Source organism: Castor canadensis, chromosome X, assembly GCF_047511655.1.
Source record: "Castor canadensis chromosome X, mCasCan1.hap1v2, whole genome shotgun sequence".
Taxonomy (NCBI): Eukaryota; Metazoa; Chordata; class Mammalia; order Rodentia; family Castoridae; genus Castor; species Castor canadensis.
Window position 1 is genome coordinate 92,847,285 of NC_133405.1, and position 26,649 is coordinate 92,873,933.

Consider the following 26,649-nt stretch of genomic DNA (forward strand, 5'->3'; position numbering starts at 1 on the left):
AAAACCCCTTGTTCCTTCCTATTATTGCTTATACTCTCTCTACAACAAAATTAGAGATAAGGGCAAAATAGTTTCTGCTGGGTATTGAGGGGGGGGAGCAGGAGAGGGTGGAGTGGGTGGTAAGGAGGGGGTGGGGGCAGGGGGGAGAAATGAACCAAGCCTTGTATGCACATATGAATAATAAAAGAAAAATGAAAAAAAAATCTTAATCCAATCATGTTTCAGCAGTAAAATCTTGGGCCAATGACTACACTATGCCAATTTTTATTTTAGCTATTAAAATGTAGATTAAAACCTATCCTGAAGGGTGGCTGTGAGGATTAAATAACTACTAAATTTATGTAAGGTACCCAGCCCATGTGGTAAGCGATTATTACTATCACCAAATGGGAATATAAACTATAAATACATTGCTAACAGTTAACAAAATTTCTGCTTCACAGGAGTTTATCAATTCAATTTGCAATCTAAGTTGATTTACCTGGAATTAGAATATAACATAAAACACTGGTTCTAAATTCTTCACCTGACTTTTATTAAAGCACTCTCTATCTCTCTATGCAGTTAACCAACCAATCTCTCATTTTCTGTTTTCAACAACCATTGCTGTACATACATATATACACACATGTCAAGTCCTAGAGAAAATTTATGACCTCTTATGAATCCTTTAAAAGAGAATTATAATATGGTATCAAAATACTAGAGAAAAACAAGAAAAATACAGAGAAAAAATATGAGAGGTCAGAACAGAGTACTCTGGTAGCACAAGGGAAGGTGTCATTCACCATAACTGGCTCAGAAAGATTTTGTAGAAATAACTTTTGAGCATGAATAAGTAAGGATTTGCTATGCAGGGGTAAAGGTAACATAAGAAAAGGACAATATTAGTTGACATGATATGTTGAGGAAACTAAAAAAGTTTAAAATGGTCAGGTGTAGTCAGAGTTACCAGTTATATCTGGAGGGAGTCTGGGATCAGATTGTGAATGACACTGTCTGCCACGTTAAGTTTGGACATGCAAAAGTAGCCAGTGGGTATCTTTGAGCATACAACCAAGTCAGCTTTGGTTTTCAGAATAGGATACCTGGCAGCAATGTGAATGGTGGAGTCCAGAAATTATTACAATTAAGGCTATTTTCATAGTTGAGGTAAGAAATATGGCGGCCTAAGCTGAAATAATGAGAGAAAAAACAGACAGAAATGGCAGAACTCAAGATAATATATATTTTTCATATAATATATGTAAATATATGAATATACAAATATATCTGAATATATAAATATATAGTATATATAAATATATTGTATAAATATATAAAAAATATATTTTTGGTGGGACTCGGGTTTGAACACAGGGCTTCCTGCTTGCGTAAGAGGCACTCTATTGAGCCACACCTCTGTCACGAGATACTTTTGAAGAACTGAAAAGATGAAACAGAGGTAGGAAGTAACAGAAGAGTGAAGAATCAAGGACTCCACAGTTTCTAGTTTGAATGGGTAAAAGACATACAAAAAGATAATACCAGAAGTGGAACAAGTTTTGATGAAGGATAATGAGTTTTAGTGACCTTTAAGACATCATATAGTGGCTGAAAAGATGTGTTGAAAGTTCATGAGAAGATGAGGGAAGAAATAAAGCCATAAGAATCATCAGAGATCAGGAGTATTGTGGTTTGAAGCCAGCCTGAGCAAATAGTTCTTGAGACCCTATCTCGAAAATACCCTACACAAAAAAAGGCTGGTGGAGTGGCTCAAGTGGTAGAGTACCTGCCTAGCAAGCATGAGGCTCTAAGTTTAAACCCCAGTACTGCCAAAAGAAAAAAAGAAAGAAAGAATCATCAGAATATAGTTAATACTTAAAGTCATAATAGAGGGTGAGATTGCCTAGGACTCAAATGTAAAAGAATATGATTAGGACAGAAGCTTTGAGAGCATCAACATTTAAGGAAGCAGGCAGAGGAAGAGAAATAAGGAAAAGAAGAGTAAGAGCCAGAGATTCACAAGGAGAATAAGTGAGTAGGATCGCTGGGCACAGTTAATACTGAAAACTCAGTCCTAAATGCAATGTCAATTCACAAATAACAAGGGCAGGGTTTTAGAGAAAAGAAAGTAAGGGTTACTAATTTGCCAGGCAAAAAACGAAGTACAGGGGACTAGAGTATCAAAAACTGTGTCCTTCTCCCAGGAGAAGGATGGGTTTTTTAAAGGAAAGCCCAGGAGTTTGGGGCTTCTGGGTCCACTCATCTACTGGTTTATTGGTGCTAGTTTCCATGAAGCTGTGTGTCTGTCCTGCTGGACAAAGGTTTCCTCCATCCTGTAGCCTGCAAGATAAGGGGCATGATGACACAGCAGGTGGCTGAAAGAATGTTAATATAGAATTACCCAACATAGGAGAATGAGAAAGGGAAGAAAAAGACCAAAAAAGGGGAAAAAATAAACTTGAGCAATTGAGCAAAGCAGGCTGGCTAGTGAAACGGTAACTAGGCTAAAACTACAGCTGTGATCATATTTAGGCGTCTATTCCAATTACACAGTGTGATCTCAGTTACTCAGGAGGCTGAGGCAGGAGGATCCCCTGAGCCCAGGAACTCAAGACAAGCCTGGGTAACATATGGAGAACCCTGTTTCAAAAAAAAATAGTGAGCAGAATATAGAAACCTAGGAAGCACAGGATGACTTGATGATGTTAACTGCCTCAAAAAGGGCCAAGAAAGAATGGAAATGGATGTGGCAGCTCAAAGTGGTGACATCAGACAAAGTGGCAATAAACTAGGGAATGGGAATTAATACATTATCCTTCTCCAAGAATAATGGTGAAAGGGAAAAAGGAGTTAAAACTGAAGGGAATTATAAAGTAAGAAGAACTTTTGTCACTGAAAGATTATTTGTGCATGTGGCCAGGGTGCAGTGGTAGAGTGCTTGCCTCGCATGCACAAAGCCCTAGGTTCCATTCCCAGCACTGCAATAAAAAAAATTGTGCATACTGCAAATAAAAGAAATGAGAGAGAGAGAGAGAGAGAGAGAGAGAGAGAGAGAGAGAAGGAAAGAATGGGATTGCTTCTTTTGAATTCCTGTAACATCACTTGGCAATTAGCTTACACATTTGCCTTGTACTGGCAGTATTGTACATTTTAGCAATGCTGGCACGAATGCAGTGTTCCATAAACCTACTTATTATTTTTCTTCATGTATCTATGCAGTTAGCCAATAAATGTATGCAATCTTACACAAGAAGTTACAAAAAATAAATAATATCATGAGAGTCTACAGAGACTTTGAGCAATAGAGACTTCCAATAAGGACTTTGATCTTCCACTTACCAGTGCCCACATCACAGAAAAATTACTGAAGCTGGAGGTGTAGCTCGGTGGTACAGCAAATATTGACCATGCATGAGGCCCTGGTTTTAATTCCCAGCACCAAAAAAATAATTAAAAATTATCTCATTTTTTTGTTTTTATTTTGGGTGATGGGCATTGAACCCAGAGGCTTGCTTTTACTATTTTACCTCTTTTCATCTCAGTTATTCAACTGTAAAATTGGGAAAATACCATCCAGCTTGCAAGCTTCTTAAGATTAAACATTGTATTTTAAAAGCACTTTATATACAACTTGGTGCTTAGTAGCAATCATCATTATGATCATCTTCCAACCACCAGAGCATCCAGAAGAGTCAATGACTTTTCAGGGTCTCTATGGCTGAGAATAAGTAAACAATCAGGAGGCACATCAGACATTACTTTGTTGTATTCTGAAGAAGCAAAGCATAAAATGACATCAGCTCTTGGTCAGACTTTTCAAAGTCCAGTTATTCATTTACCACCAATATAATTTCTGTCACAACCAAGTATTGCAACTTAATATTTTTCTTCAAATCAACTAATTTTTCTTTTTTGTGGTACTGGGAATTGAACTCTGGGCCTCATACTTATTAGATAAGCAGTCTACCACTTGAGCCACGACCCAAGTTCTTCAACTCATTTTTCTTTAATTGATATTATTCTAAAAAAAATTACAGCTGTGAAATGGTGGTTTTGATTGCTAATTATCCTTTTTCTCATGTACATTAACTATTAAATAAAGCTTTGATTTCCATCACAGTGCATTGGCATTATCTTCTGAATCACAGTCTAAAACTGCTTAAGGTTGCTCTACTTTTGAGACCCTTTGGAAGAGATCAGGCAAGCAATTTGTGGGTTTACTGAATTTTGCTGCTACTGAAGATTTTCATTTACAAAGGTATACAGAGCACATAACTGAAGCAAGAAAAATGACAAAATTCATCCAACATTATAATACCACATTTCTTCATGGGAAATCCTAACTTGTTTAAAGCTAAAGAGACAATCCAGCAATTTCTCTATTATTTGATTCTACTACCTCCACATTCTCTATTACAAATGAAAATAAGCTCAGGAATAAAGCCCATCTTGTGGTCTAAAGAACAAAATCAAGGAGGGGAGGGTTCCTATAGTGGATTTTGTTCTGAACCATAATATGCAGTCAAAAGAAATACTAGGCAGCAAATCATACGAGTAAAAATTGCCACTCATCTGGAAAGCAAACCACAACCAATTATTAACCAATACCTTCCAAATCTTCAGGAAGTTCACCATCACTCCAACAATAAAAATGTCATTGACCAGAACCAAGAACTTTACTCACTGATAACATGGACACTTTACATATGCAATTCTGGAGCCAGTCTTAAATACACTATATTAAGAGCCACACTTTTTTGTTTTTATTTTTTGAGAAGGGGTCATACTATGTAGCCCAGAACTCTTCATCCTCCTGCCTCAGCCTCCAGAGTGCTGGGATAACAGGCCTGCACCACCACACTGGGCACACTATACACTTTTTAAAAGTCACTCGTATAACCCAGTCTCATGATCAGTGATCTAGTCATCTAGGAAAAAGGAAATTCTGTACCCAAAGTATATAAGTCATATGAAAAATGTGAAAAGATCAGAGTTTGTTTATAATCTAGCACAGGCAATAAGATTTATATATTTCCCAAACAGTGGATCTCAGGACTGACGAGGACTTCTGGGAATTTCCCCTCAAGTATTATGAAAAACTTCAAACATACAGCAGAGTATGAATAATTTTACAGTGAACATCTAAATACTCACCATTGAGATTCTACCACTTTAACTAGATTTATAGCATATCCATCCACCTGCTAAATTTTTATTTCTTATTTATTTTGAGATGGTCTTGCTATGTTGCCCAGGCTGGCCTCAAACTCCAGGGCTCAAGGGATCCTCTTGCCCCACCCTCCCATGTAGCTGGACTACAGATACCCGCCACCATATGTGGCCACTGCTGGGATTTTTAAAATGAGACTGTGTGAGGTATAACAAAATATACTTAACAGTGCTGCTTCTCAAAGAGTTTGATGAACAAAAAAGTCTGGAAACCACAAACCCATACTCAGTGTTCATCTGTTCTGTCAACCTCCAATCATAATCTATTCAGAGCTCACAAATGGCAGTTTTAGGTCTCCACACCCTTGTCCACTATCTCTACTAACCTTAGGCCTCTTCCTGGCTCAGCACCAATCTGTGGCACCTCTCAAATTTCATTCACTCATTTTCTCATTCAGAATTTACTGCCTCCCCTCAAAGGGGCCAGCCACATTTTCAACACTTGCAGTTAGTGTACAGTACCTGCAATGTTGTTTTCACTCTGTCTCTTTTATTAAACCTGACCTCTTTGAGGGCAAGAATCTCCTTATTCACTTCTGAATCCTCAGCAAGCAGCATAGTACTACCCTACAGCAGGCACTCAGTAAAGGAATAACATAAATGAATGAACTGAACCTGTCTTTACCCAGAGCCAAGGTGTGTGGAAATGGACTAATCACAGTGGCATTTTAGCAAGATTCATCTTAGAGCACTGTTGTTAAGAGCATGAATGGGGAGAGGGGGGATAAAGGAGAATGGTGGAGGGGGTGAATTCAAATATGATATATTTGATACACTAAGAACTTCTGTAAATGCCACAATGTAACCCGACCTAGCACAATTAAAAAAAAAAGAAATGTTATAGATTGACAAAAAAAAAAAAAAAAAAAAGCATGGAATTTGGAGCCAGACTACATTGGCATGAATTCTAGAATCCCAGCTCTACCACTTACTGCTGGATATCTTAGAGCAAGTTTCTAAAGCTGTTGTGCCTGAGTTTCTCCACTTGGGAAACAGGGGCGATACTGCTTCACAGGTTATTGTGAGGATCCAACGAAACAGCAATTAAAAAAAAAAGTATGCAGGGCTGGGGTCACAGCTCAGTGACAGAGCACTTGCCTAGCATGTTTTTGGTCCTGGGTTCAATCCCCAACATGGCCAAAAAACAGCAACAACAAAAAAAGACAACCCCCCCCCCACACACAGAATAAGGGTTCCATCAATGTAGTCACTATTGCCAGCAAGCTGGTTGCTGGCGATAATGAGGTTAAAAAAAATGAGGCAAAAAATAATAAGGTAAGGGTTGGAGTCGTGGCTCAAGTGGTAGAGCACTTGCTTTGCAGGTGCAAGGCCCTGGGTTCAATCCCAGGTACAGAAAAACAAGCAAAGGCAAAAAAATTCCTTAAAGCCTGGGTGGTAGCAGTGAACACACTATGGAAAGAATGACTATGAATGAAGAATGTACTTTGAAATGGCCACTGAGGACAAGCAACTGGGTTTCTGTTATACAGCACGTGCTCTACGACAGAGCTATTCCTAGGCCATGACTGGATTTTTAAGTTAAAACAGCTGTAACCTATCCAGTCTAGGAAGAGATATGTTGTGGGGCACTAGGAATCTGGCATAACTGGACTCTAGCCACAAGCTCAATAACCACTGACCGCTTTTCTATGTAGGTTTCTTTCCTCCTCATTACTCCACCAGGGACCACTTCTTTAGTTTGTAAATCCCACAATCCCCTGTCCTAAGAGGACATTTCCAAAAACCTTGGTTGGGGAATGGGTCTGCAGTTTCATTTTACCCAACCCTGTACTATTTTCCTTTTTCTTCATCCTGCTCACCTCCTTACTTCTCCAGCCTTGCTATTCCCTACACGTAGGAACTTGAAACCTAAGAGTATGGGAAAGGGACAGAGCAATAGCAGTGGTGCCAAGAACTGGGGATTCTGCCAAGCTTTTCCCCAGGCCCCATATGCAGTGACCCAACTACATGCAGATTGGATTTAACTGCCCATGGGGCCTTGCACACTTGGTATTCCTTTCTGCTTCTGCTCCTTTTCTTCCTCCCACTTAAAGCAACCTCCTCCCAAACCAGTAACCATTCAAATCCCACCCGTTCTTGAAGACCCAGATGAGGTCCAACTTCTTCAGCGAAGTCTCCTCTGACCATTTTAGTAGATAACCTCCTCCCCCCGCCACACACAAACAGGAACTGTACTTACTGTCTATACCATAAAGTATTAGTCAGCGTGCACATTTATACGATTAAACAAATGTCCCATATGTATGTTTGATTGTCCAAGGGCAGGAATGGTGCTTCACATGTCTTTCAAACTCCTTACTCTCAGTGGGCTCATAACTGTTGAACAGTGACTGAATCAGTGGGTTTTTATTTATTCGTTTAGTCTAAGGCAAGCATATTAAAATGAAAAAGGTTCAACGGATAGATAGTTTTAAAAAAGCAGCACTGGGTTAAACTGGGAAGTGTAGAAGCAAGTTGGTGCATTAATACCTGTTTTGCTGATTTGCTGAGGTTGGAAAGAGTTATAGGAGAATGTCAACTGGAAAATGTAGGGGAAAGGCATTTCAATTTGAGGGAGAAGACAGCAGGAGAAAGATGGGGCTCAAAAAAATCCTGACTAAAATCTGCTGAAGTATGGAGGTAGGCGAACTGGCTAAGTGACAAGAAAGGGTGCTCTTGGGATGACATGGATAGAGATGTGGTCAGGCAGGTGAGCGAATTGGTAGGGGGAAGTATGGAGGGAGGTAGGTGGATAAAATGGGCGAGGGTACTTAGGCAGGTAGGTTAGCTGTTTGGGTGGATGAGGGGGCAGACAGGAAGCAGGTTAAGTGGTTAGGTGTTCAGTTGGGAGGGAATAGGTATAGGGCTTGTTATTTAAAATCCGGCCCCTCCCTCACCTTGACCCGGAAGCGGATGAGTGCTAGCCTCACGCAGTGGCTCAGGCAGGCAGGTGGCAGGAACCAGGCACGCGGTGGAGGGGTGCCCTTGTTGCCCACGTGTCCCACGATCAGTTGCGCTGTCTGCCGCTCGGCCTGGCACCGACGGCCCCACTCGGCCAGTCGGTCCTTCCCCAGGCCCCCAGGGAACATGACCACAAGCTCCAGGCCGTCGCCGCCGGGATAGGCACAAGCCTGGCACAGCGCTGACAAGTAGCCCAGCATGGCGTTCCATTGGCCGCCACACACCCAATCCGTCTGGTAGCCGCCATAGAGCCGCGGCAGCGCCGAGCCCGCGTCTACCAGCACCCGGGCCCCGGGCAGCGGAGGGGGCGGCGGCGGCAGCGGAGGGTGCAGCCCGGGCTGTGCCTGGCCGTGGTGGTGGAAGTGGTGAGCAGGGTGATGGTGCCGAGTCGGCCCCGCGCCCCCGGAGTAGGCACACAAGGCAGCGGGCGGGAGCGGTGGCTGCAGAGGAGCGGAGCCCCTGGTGGCGCGTGCAGCCCCGGGCGCTAGGGCTGCCGTCGGTGGCAGCTGGCGGTGCAGGTGCTGCTGCTGCTGTTGCTGCTGCTGCTGGCGTGAGACGGTGCGCGCGAGTTTGAGGAGGTCCACGGGAACCACGGCCCCAGGACAGCGCTTCTCCAGGAACTCTTGGAAGCCCTGGACGCCCATGCTTGGTCGGTGGGCAAACGAGACGGCGACTGCGCGAGCAGGCTAGGCGACGATCTGGGCGCGAAGCTGGGGGCGGGCGCGTGCGCACTCCGCGGGGGGCGAGGGGGCGGGAAAAGGATTCCCGAGGGGAGGGGGGCGGGGAGGGGAGGAGACCACAGATTAGATATGGGTGGAGAGGAGGGGTGAGGCTGACCAGACCCAGGAGAGGCTGGGAGGATAAAAGCGATGACAGGTCGTAGTCACTTCTCTTTTTTCTTCTCTTTCGCCGCTCTTCTTCACCGCTTCAAAGGTAGTGAAGCCTCTTCCTTCCACCTCCGGGAGCCATGTTGCCTCGTCTTTGATACACGCTTTCTTGCTGGAGGAGAGGGGCCGGGGCGGGACAGATGGGCATCCTGGGAGTTGTAGTCTTCTCCTGGATGGCCTCGGGTTGTGGTGCGGGAACAAAACTCCCATCCTTGCTGTTCCTAGGGTCACAAGAGGTGGGGCATGAAGATGTGTGTTTAGGATTTACACTTCATCTCCTTGCATCCCGCTGTGTTGCCTCAGGCTATCTACTGCCATTCTCAGGAAAAGGAGTTGTAGAAGGAGTGATGATGTGTCATGAGAAAGGAAATAGAGTGGATTGATTGAATTTGGCTAAAGTGAACTAAAGTTCCCTGGGAGGAAGAATTTTCCCTTCCATGGAGAAAATAAGATGCATAGCTTTTAATGAATGAAAAAAAAAAAACACGTGAAATACAAAAATAAAACCAGTACTATTTCTTTAGCAACCCACTTTTAACTGCTGAAACTCTTTGAAGAGTTGTTGCCCCAATTAGAAATGGTGACACACTGGCCCAAAAGCAATGCAGAAACAAAATGAAATTCTATATCCCTTGCCTTCAGGATCTCTTTGGTCAGGGAGATAAGCACCAACACAAATTAAAGTACAAGTTCTACCTTTTTGGTATTCTATGGGTAGGGCCTTTGTTTCCAAACTTCCTCAGTCGGTCTTGTGCGAGCTCTTCAAAATAGCTGCAAGGGCTCTAATTTCATCAGAATCTTTTGAAAAAAATCTAGTTTCAGCATGCGTCTCCAGCAAAACCCCTGTGGTAGCTGTTACTGGAAGGTGGCACACAACACAATAGTGCACAACCCAAGAGTGATCAAGATGAGTGAGAACAGTCTATTACGATGGAAAAGCAAAAAGGCTCCAAGTTCCATAAAAGAATTAATCAGAAAGACTAACTGAGGTTGAACAAGACAGAATGGTAAGAATAGTAGATATGGAGTCAGTGCACCTAGGTAACTCTTTTTTTTTTCCATTTTTTTCTTTTATTATTCATATGTGCATACAAGGCTTGGTTCATTTCTCCCCCCTGTCCCCGCCCAGTCCCTTACCACCCACTCTCTTACCATATACTCTTTTGGGTATATCCCCAAGAGTGGTATTGCTGGATCAAATGGTAGATCGATGTCCAGCTTTTTAAGTAGCCTCCAAATTTTTTTCCAGAGTGGTTGTACTAGTCTACATTCCCACCAACAGTGTAAGAGGGTTCCTTTTTCCCCCCATCCTCGCCAACACCTGTTGTTGGTGGTGTTGCTGATGATGGCTATTCTAACAGGGGTGAGGTGGAATCTTAGTGTGGTTTTAATTTGCATGTCCTTTATTGCTAGAGATGGTGAGCATTTTTTCATGTGTTTTCTGGTCATTTGAATTTCTTCTTTTGAGAAAGTTCTGTTTAGTTCACGTGCCCATTTCTTTATTGGTTCATTAGTTTTGGGAGAATTTAGTTTTTTAAGTTCCCTGTATATTCTGGTTATCAGTCCTTTGTCTGATGTATAGTTGGCAAATATTTTCTCGCACTCTGTGGGTGTTCTCTTCAGTTTAGAGACCATTTCTTTTGATGAACAGAAGCTTTTTAGCTTTATGAGGTCCCATTTATCTATGCTATCTCTTAGTTGCTGTGCTGCTGGGGTTTCATTGAGAAAGTTGTTACCTATACCTACTAACTCCAGAGTATTTCCTACTCTTTCCTGTATCAACTTAAGAGTTTGGGGTCTGATATTAAGATCCTTGATCCATTTTGAGTTAATCTTGGTATAGGGTGATATACATGGATCTAGTTTCAGTTTTTTGCAGACTGCTAACCAGTTTTCCCAGCAGTTTTTGTTGAAGAGGCTGCTATTTCTCCATCGTGTATTTTTAGCTCCTTTGTCAAAGATAAGTTGCTTATAGTTGTGTGGCTTCATATCTGGTTCCTCTATTCTGTTCCACTGGTCTTCATGTTTGTTTTTGTGCCTGTACCATGCTGTTTTTATTGTTATTGCTTTGTAATATAGTTTGAAGTCAGGTATTGTGATACCTCCTACATTGTTCTTTTGACTGAGTATTGCCTTGGCTATTCGTGGCCTCTTGTGTTTCCAGATAAATTTAACAGTAGATTTTTCAATCTCTTTAATGAATGTCATTGGGATTTTGATGGGAATTGCATTAAACATGTAGATTACTTTTGAGAGTATCGACATTTTTACTATGTTGATTCTACCAATCCATGAGCATGGGAGATCTCTCCACTTTCTATAGTCTTCCTCAATCTCTTTCTTCAGAAGTGTGTAGTTTTCCTTGTAGAGGTCTTTCACATCTTTTGTTAGGTTTACACCTAGGTATTTGATTTTGTTTGAGGCTATTGTAAATGGAATTGTTTTCATACATTCTTTTTCAGTTTGTTCATTATTAGTGTATAGAAATGCTAATGATTTTTCTATGTTGATTTTATATCCAGCTACCTTGCTATAGCTATTGATGATGTCTAGAAGCTTCTGAGTAGAGTTTTTTGGGTCTTTAAGGTATAGGATCATGTCGTCTGCAAATAGGGATATTTTGACAGTTTCTTTACCTATTTGTATTCCTTTTATTCCTTCTTCTTGCCTAATTGCTCTGGCTAGGAATTCCAGTACTATGTTGAATAGGAGTGGAGATAGTGGGCATCCTTGTCTGGTTCCTGATTTTAGAGGGAATGGTTTTAATTTTTCTCCGTTAAGTATAATGCTGGCTGTAGGTTTGTCATATATAGCTTTTATAATGTTGAGGAACTTTCCTTCTATTCCTAGTTTTCTTAGAACTTTTATCATGAAATGATGTTGGATCTTATCAAAGGCTTTTTCTGCATCTATTGAGATGATCAAGTGGTTTTTGTCTTTGCTTCTGTTAATGTGGTTTATTACGTTTATTGATTTTCATATGTTGAACCACCCCTGCATCCCTGGGATGAAGCCTACTTGGTTGTGGTGAATAATCTTTTTGATGTGTTGCTGAATTCGGTTTGCCATTATTTTGTTGAGGATTTTTGCATCAATGTTCATTAAGGAGATTGGCCTATAGTTCTCCTTTTTGGAGGTGTCTTTGCCTGGTTTTGGGATAAGTGTAATACTGGCTTCATAAAATGTGTTTGGCAGTTTTCCTTCCCTTTCTATTTCATGGAACAGTTTAAGGAGGGTTGGTACCAGTTCTTCTTTAAAGGTCTGATAGAATTCAGCAGAGAATCCATCAGGTCCTGGACTTTTCTTTTTGGGGAGACTCTTGATTGCTGCTTCAATTTCATTTTGTGTTATAGGTCTATTCAGGTGATTAATTTCCTCTTGGTTCAGTTTTGGATGATCATATGTATCTAGAAATCTGTCCATTTCTTTTAGATTTTCAAATTTATTTGAATATAGGTTCTCAAAGTAGTCTCTGGTGATTTCCTGGACTTCCATGGTGTTTGTTGTTATCTCCCCTTTTGCATTCCTAATTCTACTAATTTGGGTTTTTTCTCTCCTCATTTTAGTCAGGTTTGCCAGGGGTCTATCGATCTTGTTTATTTTTTCAAAGAACCAACTTTTTGTTTCATTAATTCTTTGTATGGTTTTTTTGGTTTCTATTTCGTTGATTTCAGCTCTTCTTTTTATTATTTCTCTCCTTCTATTTGTTTTGGGATTTGCTTGTTCTTGTTTTTCTAGGAGTTTGAGATGTATCATTAGGTCATTGATTTGGAATCTTTCAGTCTTTTTAATATATGCACTCATGGCTATAAACTTTCCTCTCAAGACTGCCTTAGCTGTGTCCCATAGGTTCCGGTAGGTTGTGTTTTCATTTTCATTGACTTCCAGGAACTTTTTAATTTCCTCTTTTATTGCATCGATGATCCATTCTTCATTAAGTAATGAGTTATTTAGTTTCCAGCTGTTTGCATGTTTTTTGTCTTTACTTTTGTTGTTGAGTTCTACTTTTACTGCATTGTGGTCAGATAGTATGCACGGTATTATTTCTATTTTCTTATATTTGCTGAGGCTTGCTTTGTGCCCTAGGATATGATCTATTTTGGAGAAGGTTCCATGGGCTGCTGAGAAGAATGTATATTGTGTAGAGGTTGGATGAAATGTTCTGTAGACATCTACTAGGTCCACTTGATCTATTGCATATTTTAGATCTTGGATTTCTTTATTGAGTTTTTGTTTGGATGACCTATCTACTGATGATAATGGAGTGTTAAAGTCTCCCACAACCACTGTGTTGGCGTTTATATATGCTTTTAGGTCTTTCAGGGTATGTTTGATGAAATTGGGTGCGTTGACATTGGGTGCGTACAGATCGATGATTATTATTTCCTTTTGGTCTAGTTCCCCTTTTATTAGTATGGAATGTCCTTCTTTATCTCATTTGATCAATGTAGGTTTGAAGTCTACTTTGTCAGAGATAAGTATTGCTACTCCTGCTTGTTTTCGGGGGCCATTGGCTTGGTAAATCTTCTTCCAGCCTTTCATCCTAAGCATATGCTTATTTCTGTCGGTGAGATGAGTCTCCTGTAAGCAACAAATTGTTGGATCTTCTTTTTTAATCCATTTTGTCAAACGGTGTGTTTTGATGGGTGAATTAAGTCCATTAACATTAAGCGTTAGTACTGATAGGTATGTGGTGATTCCTGCCATTTAGTTATCTTAGTTGTTTGAAGGTTTGATTGTGTGTACCTAACTTGATGTTACTCTCTACTGTCTTGCTTTTTCTTATCCTGTGGTTTGGTGCTGCCTGCCTTTTCATGGTTAAGTTGGGTGTCACAGCAGCAGTGTTGCTGCTCCTGCCGGCCGCCATGTTTGTTTACAGCTCACGTGGGAAGTGGGTCTTCCCTCCTCTCACAAGCTTCCCCGCTCCTGGTTGCTGGGGCGCACCCCACTCCCGCCAGAGGCTCTCCGGCCTGCCCGGCTTGTTTATTTACAGTCCCGGGAAGGAGTCCCTTCCCCCAATCTTCAGCGCTCAGGGCGCCCCACCCTCTTTCCAGCGTGTCTTAACTGTTCTTATTGCTTAGTACTCAGTTTCTGTTTTTTTCCCGGGTGGAGGTCAGTCTGTCCAGGGGGCTATGCTGCTCTGGCCCAGTCTTGTCTGTGGGGAACCGCGGTACCGCAAAGCTCACCTGGTCCACATCTTCCCAAACCGTATGGGCGCCGGCCACTGGCGGCCCCGGGGGCCCTCCTCGTTTCTCCGTTTAATGTTTAGTGGAGATTCTCTGCGCCGGCTGGAGGTGTGGAGGGGTCAAAGTTATGCCTTTTCTCGGTGATTATGCCTGCAAAGTGTGTCTGCAGCGTCTCTCCAAGATTTCACTATAGGAGGGTCGCTTTCTGCTTCCTACCTCTAGCCGCCATCTTGGAATCCTTGCGTAGGTAACTCTTGAAAACAAGCAGTTGAAATTAAAGAAAGCAGGAGCTTGCAGAATGAAGAATGGAAGGAATAGAAATTTTGTAGTAAAATGGATGCCTATTGGATTATCTGCCCAGCCTGCCTTTTCTAGGAATTGACTCTCTCTTTCCCACATTTTAGAGTTACAGAAAAAACTGTCATGTGCCTATATCCATAACTGATTGGATCAGAGGGAGATACTTAACCCAACCTTGATCAATCAGAATTTCATTCCCTAAGAATTAGGATTCAAACCAGAGATACTGGCTTTTCTCTAGGTGTGAAACTTGAAAACTGTCATTAGTCATTTTTCTCACCAGAAAAACACAAGTAAATATGCTGGTCTATAGAAAAAGGAAAATAGAGACTCTTAGAGAAGAGCATAGATGACAGATAGGAAGTCTTCATGGTGTTCAGGTCCCAGATTCCAGATAATTCTTGAGGCATTCCAATCCCATATCCTTGCTATTAGTATTTTTGTTTAAGATAGAGTTAGTTGCTTTAGAAACTAATTGTGAAAAGAACGTTAATAATTTAGGAACTAATACCAGAAATTGGATTTGGGAAATTATGGACCCTAAAATGTGGAACTGATGGGAAATCTTTGGCATCAGCAGATGGAAGGGAGTTGGTATTCTGTGCTATGTGGCAGTGAAGCAGTTATTTATTGCTCTTGGGACTGGAAAGAGAACAGTCCTAGGGCTGGGGATGTAGCTCATTGATACAATGTTTGCCCAGGATTCCATCCCCAGCTCCAGAAAAAAATAAATACACAAGCAACAACAAAAACCCCAGCAGCCTTTCTGCTTGCTAGCAAAAGATCTGTAATAGCTGAGGGTCAGGTGGCCATGAGCTTTGATGACTTCAGTAGAAGTGTCAGTCCCACTCCTTAGGAAACTGGCATCTGTGAGGTTATGTGTAGATGCCTCCTTCTAAGTACTCCTGTTCACCAACTCCCGCAAACATGACTATGTCTCCTGTAAGTGCATTCAACTGGGATGTAGGGAGAAGGGTCAAGTGGAGTATTTGCAGGGAAGATCAGAAAAGAAAGCTTTCACAGCATTTTCTATTGGAGCTCTGATCCACAGGACCTTGAAAAGAACACCAGAGAGAAGGAGCCATGTCCATAAGTAGAGTGCTAAGAAACAGATGCCGCAACAGGATAATCCAGACTCAGTAGATCTGAGGACTCAAAGAACCTAACTTGAATTGGAGGTATGGCTCAGTGGTAGAGCACTTGCCTGGTCAGGCCTTGGCTTCAATCCTCAGCACTGGAAAAAAAAAAGAGCATAACTTGGCCCTTGTTATTAGCATTCTGAGCCCCCCAATGAAACTAACAGCCAGTCAAATAAGATTAAAGGAAGTCGTATGGTCTGGCTGGAAAATGAGATCTAGTGAATGGGGAACGGAGTTGATCACCAGGGCAGTGATTTTCAAAATCTGTCTCTGTACCAGCAGATGAGCAACACCTTCGAAGTAACATTCTGGAGCCTTGGCCCAGACCTTCAGAATGAAAAACATTGTAGCTTAGTATTGTCCAAGATGAACAAAGCTAGACATAAATTAAAGCAAAGCAGCCTATACAGATTTTATTCAGTAACTGGACAGTAGAGATAGAGCTAAACTTTGTTTCAATTTGGAAAGGTGACTGGACATTTTAAGGGGAGAAAGGGAATAGAGGGAAGTGAATGGGGGCTCAGTAGCATCAGGAAAGTAGAAACTGTAGAGGACCGGGTGGTGTAAATGTGACTATGCCGAGCTGCGTGTGCTGGCTGGCAGCTATGGAAGTTACTGTCCTCCCACAGAGCCTGGAAGACAGAGGCCCTATCTTTGCAAACCATTCCATTTCCAAGAGATAGCTTTCAGTCCTTGAGGAAGATACTCCTAAATTGTGGGAGAGACGACATCTCAACAGGACAAAGGAAGGATTCACAGTTTTTAGCCCATTTTAGGAAATGTTCTATGGAAGGGAGTTTTGGGGCCTATCATCATCTGTGGGCTACAACAAACAGTGAATTCTTTTGATAGTTCTAAGCTTTACCTGACAGGAATCCAAGAATGGGTTGGGTCCTCCCAGGGATTTGGTGTTAGGCTGCTGGAAGCAGTGTACCTGTGTGGTTTTTTACAAGTTTTGCTAGCCCCGCCAAGTGATTGCCACATTTCTAAGTTTAAGAATCACTATTCTTAGGCCTAGAGCATACCCTAAGCCCAATTACAGACTTGGTTAAGCATGGAAGTGTCTGGAATTTATTCCCATTATTCCTATCCAGGTGGAAAGGGTGTATCCTTAGCCCTGGTAACTGATTAATGGTGTGCTGTCTCCTTTCCTAAAAGAGAATTTTGATTGTGTTTACTTAATTATTGCCCTACTGTTACATATTAGTTTGTTTTTTGGAGGGGTGGTATTGGGGTTTGAACTCAGGGCTTTGTGCTTGAAGGCAAGTGCTCTATCACTTGAGCCATGTCCCCAGTCCTTTTGCTTTTGGTTTTTCAGCTAGGGTTCCACACTTTTGCCTGGACTGACCTTGGACTGAGATCCTGAGTAGCTGGGATTATAAACGTGTACCACATGCCCAGCATATGTTAGATCTGTTGGTAGCAGTTAAATTCACCAGAGATTGCAAGATCAAGAGGAGTCACACTGAACTTGAGGAGGAAGGGAAATGTCCAGCCAATGCCATTATTTCTGGATGCGGTATTTGCATATGACTTGCAGTGGTCCACAGGTTGTGTTAAGGGTGGGCATTTTTGCAATCGCAGATAGAGTGAAATAGTACATGTGTTTACGGGACAGCCAAGAGAAGGACTTCGGGTAAACAGCTATTGAATTGCCTCTGTGCACCTCTTTCCTACCACCTTCTCTACCTTCTTCTTCTTCTTCTTTTTGGTGGTACTGGGGTTTGAACTCAGGGCCTCATGCTTGCTAGGCAGGTGCTCTAACACTTGAGCCAGCTCTGTACCGTTTTCTTAAGGTTGAACAAGTGCCATGCTTTATGTGCCTTCCCAGAGAATTTGGAGTTGAGCTGGAGAAGGACAGAGGCAAGCTCCTGGCTGCATTCAAGCACCTGATCCATTGTTTCTAAAGCCCAACTGCCTTATGCCTGGGTTTTGTGAGGCCCTCTCATCTTTATAAATTTCCTTCTTGCTTACGCTGGTTCAAATTTGGTATCTTTACTTAAACACAAGTGTCCAAATGTGTGCAGTTCAGGAGAAACTAAGCTGCACATGGGCCACAGAGAGGATAGAAATGACAGAGCCAGAGCCCTAAAAGCAGAAGCAGGTAGTAGATGTTACACAAGAGTGGATCAGAGTGTGTGCTTCAAACCACGGTCTGGGTTCCAATACTGGTTCAACTCCATATTAGCTGTATAACTGTAAGAAGTCACTTAACCTCTTGAGTTCTTACTATATCTGTAAAATAAGGACTCTTTAATTTATTCAACCAGTTTATTTAATACCTACTACATGCCAGAAATAAATCTGGGCACTGGAAAAGAGCAGTTTTTTAAGACACTTACAGCCGGGCACCAGCAGTCCACACCTGTAATCCTAGCTACTTGGGAGGCTGAGATGGGAAGGGTCACCTTCTGAGGCCAGTCGGGGCAAATAGTTTTGGAGATCCCATCTCCAAAATAACCAGAGCAAAATGGACTGGAGGTGTGGCTCAAGTGGTCGAGTGCCTGCTTTGCATGCAGAAAGCTCTCAGTTTAAACCCCAGTCCCACCAAAAAACAAAAAGATAAAAGAAAGACACAAAGACACCTAAGGATCTTAGAAGGGGATAGTAATGCTACCTCAGAAGTTTCTGAAGACTCAATGGCATTGTGGAGCGCTAGCATAGTAACTGGCATAGTGGAGCGCTAGCATAGTAACTGGTAAACCACTCACAAATGTTAACTTTGAGGGGGCTGGAGGCTTGGCTCAAGTGGTAGAGCACCTGCCTAGCAAGCGTGAAGCCCTCAGTTCAAACCCCAGTACTGCCAAAAAAAAATCTTCTGTTGTCTTCCACTGAGTAGTAACTAGCAAGGGGCCCACTTAGCTTTCTCTATTGCCCAAATCCTTGGGGCCTATGGGACTCACATGATTATAGGAAATAATTCATTAAAAGGTCTAATGAGGATGCCACATTGCTCGTGTTTCTTGAGCCAGTAAATAGTTGATAGCAATAAGGTCATTTGATTGGTAAAGGAAACAAAGACTGTGGGTCTCATACCTAGTCATATATCGTTATCGCCTGGGGAAGCTTAATTAGTATTGATTCAGCTGGGCACAGTGTTATGTGCCTACTGTAGTGCTAGCTACTTGGGAGGGTGAGGCAGGAGGATGATTTGAGCGTAGGAGTTCGAGGCCAGCCTGGGGAAAATAAAATGAGTCCATGTTTGGTTTTTGTTTGTTTGTTTTTGTTTTTTGAGACTGGATCTTGCTATGTAGCCCATGGTAACATTAAATCATTGTTTTAAATTTATTTTATTAGCATATACTAATACAGGGGGATACATCATGATATTTAAATATGTGCTTACAATAAATCTTAGTGGCCTTGAATTCTTGATTCTCCTGCCTTAGCCTCCAGAGTACTGGGATTACAGATGTGTGCCACCATGCCTAGCAAGACCACTTCTCTGTGTTTTTTGTCTTTTGGTGTTAACTGGGGATTTAATTTAGAGCCATATGCTTGTTATGCAAAGTGTTCTACAGCTTGAGCCATTCCCATAGCTGCCCCACCCTCCACCTTGCCCTTTTCTGCTTTAGTTATTTTGTGAATAGGGTCTTTTGCATTTTTTGCCCAGGCTGGCCTAGACCGCAGTCCTCCTATTTATGCCTCCCACATAACTGAGATGACAGGATCATGTCACCATTCCTGGCTTGTTTTAGAGATAGGCTCTCAATAACCCTCCAGGTCAGCCTGGAACTCTGATCCTCCTGTCTCTGCCTCCCAAGTAGCTGGGACTATAGCTGTGAACAGCCACACCCAGCCAAGGACCTTATCACTTAAATAGTGATTTGACGTATGGACACAGCAACTAATTATTAAAGTTTTACTTTTAATTGTGGCAAGAAACACATAACATTAACTTTACCATCTTAACCATTTAAGTGTAAAGTTAAGCATACTCATTGTGGTGTAACCAAACCATTCATTTTTAAAACTCAAAATAGCTTCCCAGGTGGTTCTCATAGATAGGGTTGAGTAAGTTTTTGTAAATGCTACTTAAATCCCCATTTGAAATGTGCTACTCCTTTCTGACTCAAACTTTGTCTGTGTCTAGCCCAAGGCCTCACTCACTCCTTCTGCACAATCATTTCTATTGTACTTCTGCACACCTGTCTTGAGGTCCTAACATAAGACTCAGGTTCTGGCATGCACCAACAGCTCACACCTGTAATTCTAGCTTCTCAAGAGGCAGAACTGAGATGCTCAAGGCCAGCCCAGGCAAACAGTTCAAGAGACCCTATCTTGAAAAAAAAAACACCAATACAAAAACAGTGCAGGTGGAGTGGCTCAAGTGGTAGAGCACCTACCTAGCAAGCATGAGGCCCTGAGTTCAGTCCCCAGTACCACAAAAAAAAAAAAGCCTCATCTTCTTTTCCCTCTAAACTCTAGTCACAGATAGGATTCTGTCCTCTCGTTCTTTTACCTGGTGGCGCTCATTTCTCCCCCTTCCCCCGCCCCCTCCCTCCCCCCTAACCCCCTCGCTACCTGGCAGAAACTATTTTGCCCTTAACTCTAATTTTGTTGAAGAGAGAGTATAAGCAATAATAGGAAGGAACAAGGGTTTTTGCTGGTTGAGATAAGGACAGCTATACAGGAAGTTGACTCTCATTGATTTCCTGTGCATGTGTGTTACCTTCTAGGTTAATTCTTTTTGATCTAACCTTTTCTGTAGATCCTGGTCCCCTTCTCCTGTTGGTCTCAGTTGCTTTTAAGGTATCTGCTTTAGTTTCTCTGCGTTAAGGGCAACAAATGCTGTCTAGTTTTTTGGGTGTCTTACTTATCCTCACCCCTCCCTTGTGTGCTCTCGCTTTTATCATGTGATCAAAGTCCAATCCCATTGACCACGGCATGTTTTAAATGGGTTGTATGTTGCTCTCATCTCCCAACTTAATCACATTCACATCTGACCCTCACTTTATTACATCATCTAACACCTGCTGGGATGTGGCCGGCTCAGACACTGATAGCCCAAAGCATGACACTTTGACATGCTGAGTACTTTGAACTTAAGGGGAATGGAAGGCCACAGAAGCAAAGTTCATATTTGAATTTGTCCTCCTTTCTGTCTCCCATCCTTTTTGCCCCCCCCAAAATGTGTCACAGAAACCAGAGCTCCTCTTCCCCAAGGCAGATCATAGGACCCCTTCCCCCAAAGCAAGCCATAAAACCTAGAAAGGTCACCCTCTTCTCCCTTCTTTGAAGACCTTCATTCCAAAGGGGTCCTGCCTGTATTTTAGAGTAAGGAATGCTACACAGAGAAGTCAAGAAAAATCTTGACAGGCCATGCTGGGCTTCCCTCCTCAGTCTGTTAACATTACATCATACCCTTGTGTTCAATCATGGTTCTACATGGCTGTCTATTTTTCATCCAACCTAAGCATAAAATTTGGGTCTTCATTTTTGAAGGCACTCATGTTACATAAAACTTTGGTGAAATAAATGTTAAGCTTTTCTCTTGTTAATCTTTCAATTTGTTTGGTGGTGCTGGGGATAGAATCCAGGGCCTTACTCATACTAGGTGAGCACTCTACCCCTGAGCTACACCCCCAGGCCTACTTGCCTTTTGTTGTAAGCCTGTCTATTGTGACTCTTATGCTGGGTGGGAAAAAGTATCACACTTTTCTGCCCCTAGTTTCTGGCCCAAAGTAAGACAGAGCTGAAACACGTGATTTCCTCCAGCGCCTGCAGATGAGATTCTGGGACAACTGACAAAAAGCCAGTAAAGAAAATAAGATTCTTAGCTGGGTGGTGGCTCATCCATGTGATCCCAGAGGATAACTATTCAAGGCCAGCCTGGGGAAAAAGTTAGTGAGGCCCCATTTCAACCAATCAGCCAGCGGTGGTGGTACGTGCCTATGATTCCAGCTACATGGGAGGCATAGGTAGGAGACTCATGGTCCAGACCACCCAGGCAAAATGCAAGACCCTACCTAAAAAATAACCTAAAGGGAAAAGGGCTGGGGGCATGGCTCAAGGGGTAGAGCTTACTAGATGTAAGCACAGGGCCTTGGTCCATACTCCAGTATGGCCAACAAATAAATAAATAAATAAATAAAGTAAAAGGTTTTATTTTACCAAGATCAGCTCTCCCAGATCTCTGCCTGTGGTACCCAGTCAAGAATGGAAGGTAAAAATTTAAAAATTTGTTTTCTTTATCCTTTTCCTTTCTAAATTCATATTTGCAGGAGAAAATTGTATATATGAACCAGTTCTTGGGTATAGGGAATAATTCTGGTGATTTTTCTGGTTTGAAGACTCTTATTTTCTGATCCCTCCCCTCTCAGAGATGGTCTTTGTTTTGCTTTGTCTCTGTCTTTTGTGTCATTTGTCCTAAAGAAGAGACTCATAGGGTATAAGCCCTTTCAAGCCAGTGTCACAAACTGGTGAGTTCATGGTTCTCTCCAGACCAGGATCTGTATACACAAACTTTTCTGTGGCCTCTGAAACAAAAATGCATGAGATCCTTTTTTCACCTAGCTTTGCATCCTGTGAGTTTGACTTTTTGACCACTGAGAACAGTTTCTCTGTTCTCTGCCAGCCAGGGAGCACAAGTGTCAGCTTGTGTCAGATAACTAGTTGAAGAACGCTGATGTCCTATGCCAGCTCTCAGGGGAGTTTATCTTAATAAGAAGTACTAGTGCCCAAAGGCACTTTTGTAGTGTAAACCAATGCTTAAAGTAGCACTGGAAACTCTCACCTCAGTATTGCCTGCTTGGGTCACAAATTAGTGGGTCTCTGACTATGGAGTCAGAGTCCCATGGGACCCTGGAGAAATCAATTTCACAAACAGTAGCCTTAATCACCTGAGGCAACAAAGGTTTTTTGAACCCAGGGCCTCACACATGCTGGGCAAGTGCTCTACCACTGAGCTACATGCCCCAGTCTAGTCTTTGTCTTCTTAGTGTATTTTGGGAGTGAACTTTTTGGCTTAAGGGAGCTGAATCTTCCACACCACTTTGAGAATGCCACTTTATCTGCATGGTATTAGTATTACTGTTTTTCTCAGACTGGGGTTTGAACTCAGGACCTACACCTTGAGCCACTCCACCAGCCCTTTGTTGTGATGGGGTTTTTTTGAGATACGGTCTCATGAACTATTTGCCTGGGCTGGCTTTGAACTGCGATCCTCCTGATCTCTACCTCCTGAGTAGCTAGGATTACAGGCATAAGCCACCAGCACCCGTAAGAGGCCAAATAAACAATGGAGGTTGGTTCAGGACCTCTGACTCATTAATGAGGCTGTCATTCCCCTTCATCTGATTGTCCCCAGCCCCTATACTCTATTGGCCCAGATACCCCCAGAAGCTCAATACTACTCTGTGCTAGATCTAAGGGATACCTTCTTCTGCATTCCTTTACATCCTGATAGCCAGCCTTTGTTTGCCTTTGAGGACCCCACCAATCCCTCACAATAGATGTCACCTCAGGGCTTCAGAGACAGCCCCCACTTTTTTGGAAAGCCCTAACCAAAGACTTACTGGATTGGCAACATCCAGGGGTCACCCTTCTCCAGTATGTTGATGACCTACTCTTGTGTGGATCCACTGAGCCCCTTGTTTCCAGAGCGACTGAATCCCTTTTAAACTTGTTGGCCTCTTGAGGTTACAAGGTCTCTAGAGAAAAAGCCCAGCTAGGCTTTCCTCTGGTTACCTACCTTGACATGATCCTGGAGGGAAAAACTAGTTCCTTAAGTCCTGAACGGATTAAGCCAGTTTTAGGGTATTCCTTGCCCCAGAACTTGCGCCAGCTGCGAGCCTTTGGCTGGGGGTGGGGGTGGGGTGTCAACAGGTTCTGTCGTATTGGATTCTGGGATATGCAGACTTAGCCAGACCCTTATATCGGCTTCTTAAAGAGACTCAACAAAACTCTCAGTCCTGTCTTGAAGGGGACCGGAGAGCAAAAAGGCTTTCCAAACTCTCAAACAGGCACTCCAATCAACTCCGGACCTCAGCTTGCCTACTCAGGACTCTTTCCAGATATATGTATATAAAAAGGGAGGCCTAGCCCTTGGGGTACTCACTCAGCTCCGAGGGCCCACCCCACAGCCAGCGGGATATCTGAGCAAGGAAACAGACAGTGTGGCCAAGGGATGGCCTGGATGCTTGAGCCTTGGCAGCAGTCTGTCTCTTAATCCCAGAAGCCCAAAAACTAATTCTTGCCTGGCCCCTGACCATATTCACTCCTCATGATCTGGGAGGACTCCTAACCTCAAAAGGGGGATATGGCTGTCAGATAACAAACTGCCCAAATACCAGGCTCAGCTCTTAGAATGTCCAGATATAAGCCTCCGAGTGTGCTCAGCTTTAAATCCTGCAACCCTTCTCCCCACAGAGGAGGGCCCAATCACACACTCATGTGAGGAAGTACCTGACTTCCTTGATCAACTACTTCCAGATCCAGACCTCACCCTCTTCATGGATGGGAGCTCATCAGTCCAAGAGGGAATTAGATGGGTGGTGGTAGCTGTGGTGTCTCTCACTCAGACCCTATGCCTTCCTTGTCCTCCATGCCCATGCAGCTCTTTGGAACGAACGAGGATTACTAACTACAACAAGATCTCCCATTAAATAATCTCGAGCAATCCTAGACCTCCTAGAGGCAGCCCTACTCCCAAAACAGGTGGCAGTAATCCATTGCCCTGGGCTCCCACGATCTGGGGGCAAAATAATGAAAGGAAACAATAGAGCTGACATGGCAGCAAAAGAGGCTGCCCAAAAACCTTAATGTTCAAGCCCCCCTTCTATGGGAACAATCCCTTCTCCCCTACCCCACTGCCATCATCCTCAATACTCACCCACTGAACTCCAACAGGCCTCTGAGCAGGGGTATCACCTTGACCATAGGGATGGTGGATAACTCCTGAGGACAAGCTATTTCTTCCACAAAGTAGCCATTGGAAAGTCCTCAAAACCTTACACCAATCCTATCATTTAGGGATTCATAAGACTCTCTCACTGGCTAGTCAATTATTTGAGGGGATAAAACTCAAAAGATACCCTCCAAGACATTATCAGGGGATGTGAAATTTGCCAGCACAACAATTCCTGCAACTCTGCCCTGCTTGTCCCTGGGACCCAGAGACGAGGCACATGTCCTGGGGAAGACTGGCAACTTGACTTCACTCACCTGCCAGGACGCCCAACCTCCAGATTACTCCTGGTCTTGGTAGATACATTTACTGGATGGGTAGAAGCATTACCCTGTTCCTCTGAAAAGGCCTGGGAGGTAATTAAGGTCCTAATTAGTGAGATTATCCCTAGATTTGGAATTCCCCAGACTCTCCAGAGCAACAATGGGCCAGCCTTCTGAGCTGAAGTCGCCCAGGGGATCTCTAAGGCTTTGAGAATGAAATACCACCTCCACTGTGCCTGGAGACCCCAATCCTCTGGTAAGTAGCACAGGCCGATGGACTGCTTAAGAGACATTTGTCTAAGTTGGCTCAAGAAACTCACCTCCCCTGGCCAAGGCTGGCCCTGACCCAACTCAGAAACACCCCAAAATCATTGGGTCTGACACCATTTGGGGTACTATACGGGAGGCCATTTCTTCAAAATGATCTTCTCCTGCCAATTTGGTGTCCCACACCACACAGCTAGCCAAATTCCAACAGATTCTTTGTGAGCTGGGACAAGATGAGCCAAGGGGAGACTCTTCCCCGCTGTTTTGCCCAGGTCTTAGTTAAACTTCCTCATGCCTCTCATGGCCTCTCTGAGGCTCCTTGGGAGGGGCCATACCTGGTCCTGTTATCCACCCCCACAGGAATTAAGGTTGCTGAACTGGATTCCTGGGTTCACATCTCCTGAGCCAAACATTGGACACTGGAGCCTGATGAGCGCACCCCAAAACCACACTCAGCTCCGCTAGCCCACTCCTGTGAACCAGTGGAAGACCTCAAATACCTCTTCAAAAGAACCATGTCGGACATGTAACTTATGTTCTCTCTCTTTTTGTGGGTTGTTTACATCCTTATTCCCCTTATCTTGAGTGTTGGCTTGTGGGCAACCTCTCCCCCTGAGTGGACATGGCTCCAGCGATTGGCCTTAAGTAGCGGGTACCTTATCCTGTGTGCCCTGTTCCTTGTGCTCCACTGACTCTCATAATCTATGCCTTACTCTGCCCTGTAAGAATGGATTCCTACCCCCCTTGTAGACGCAAAGTATATCGCCCCCCCCACCCCCGCTTGGGGCAATCAACTTGATTTATGTGTCAAACAAGGACTCACTTTCTGCCTCTACGGGGGACAAACCTACGTAATGGGGCCACACTGGGACCCCTGTTATATCTGTTATCCAGCCGTGCCTCCTAGAGATTCGGTTCCGACCCCTGTCCCTCTTCCTCCACGCATAACGACCCTCTCTTCTCCTCTACTTGCAGCCATACCTCTTGATAACCTGGCTCCAGCTCCTATAGACCTAGCACTGCCACAGTGCCCCTGCACCTCTGCCTATCCCCATATGCCACAAAAATGATACAGAACAGACAGAGTCCTTTCCTGTTACACAAATGGGAGACAATATTCTATTGGAAATTTAACAACTAACAGCTACTGGGGTTATGCAGATCTGGTTTGCCCTATGGTAACAGGCCTTGTCTGCTGGGCCTGAAAACCCCCCTCAACCCAATAAGACTTTCGACTTAGATCCCCAGATATAGATATACAGACTACTTGATTCCACCCATCATCTCCTAAACTATACAAATCCCTCTTTAGCCGAAAACTGCTGGCTGTGCCTCTCCCCAAGTCTCTCACAGGTATTGGCTCCCCCCATGGACTCACTTGGGACTTCGCCAAGTAAAATATCAGGCCTTCCCCTAGCAAGACCCTATATTGCCAAGGTAAAACTGACCCATCCAGCCCCCCAATGCCTCCAAAGCCTACATGGGTGGAGGCCACTGGGGAAAATTCCTAAAGAGCTTTGTGTT

At 43.3% G+C, this 26,649-nt stretch overlaps 1 protein-coding gene and 1 long non-coding RNA gene across 4 annotated transcripts in view; one reads left to right on the forward strand and one right to left on the reverse strand.

The window, feature by feature from the left end:
- The window catches only part of Fam120c (family with sequence similarity 120 member C), a 116,069-nt gene extending 107,132 nt beyond the window's left edge, over positions 1-8,937 (reverse strand). Inside the window, exon 1 of one of the 3 annotated variants that reach the window (XR_012444626.1) lies at positions 8,112-8,937. Coding sequence is in view for 2 of the 3 variants with exons in the window: in XM_074064116.1 (XP_073920217.1) it covers positions 8,112-8,819 (708 nt within the window). In the remaining variant the exon portion in view is untranslated. The remainder of the gene's footprint in view (positions 1-8,111) is intronic. The other 2 variants (XM_074064116.1, XM_074064114.1) reach the window with 2 other exon arrangements.
- The window catches only part of LOC141419896 (uncharacterized), a 29,309-nt gene continuing 11,384 nt past the window's right edge, over positions 8,725-26,649 (forward strand). Inside the window, exon 1 of the long non-coding RNA XR_012444627.1 lies at positions 8,725-8,824. This is a non-coding gene — a long non-coding RNA (uncharacterized lncRNA). The remainder of the gene's footprint in view (positions 8,825-26,649) is intronic.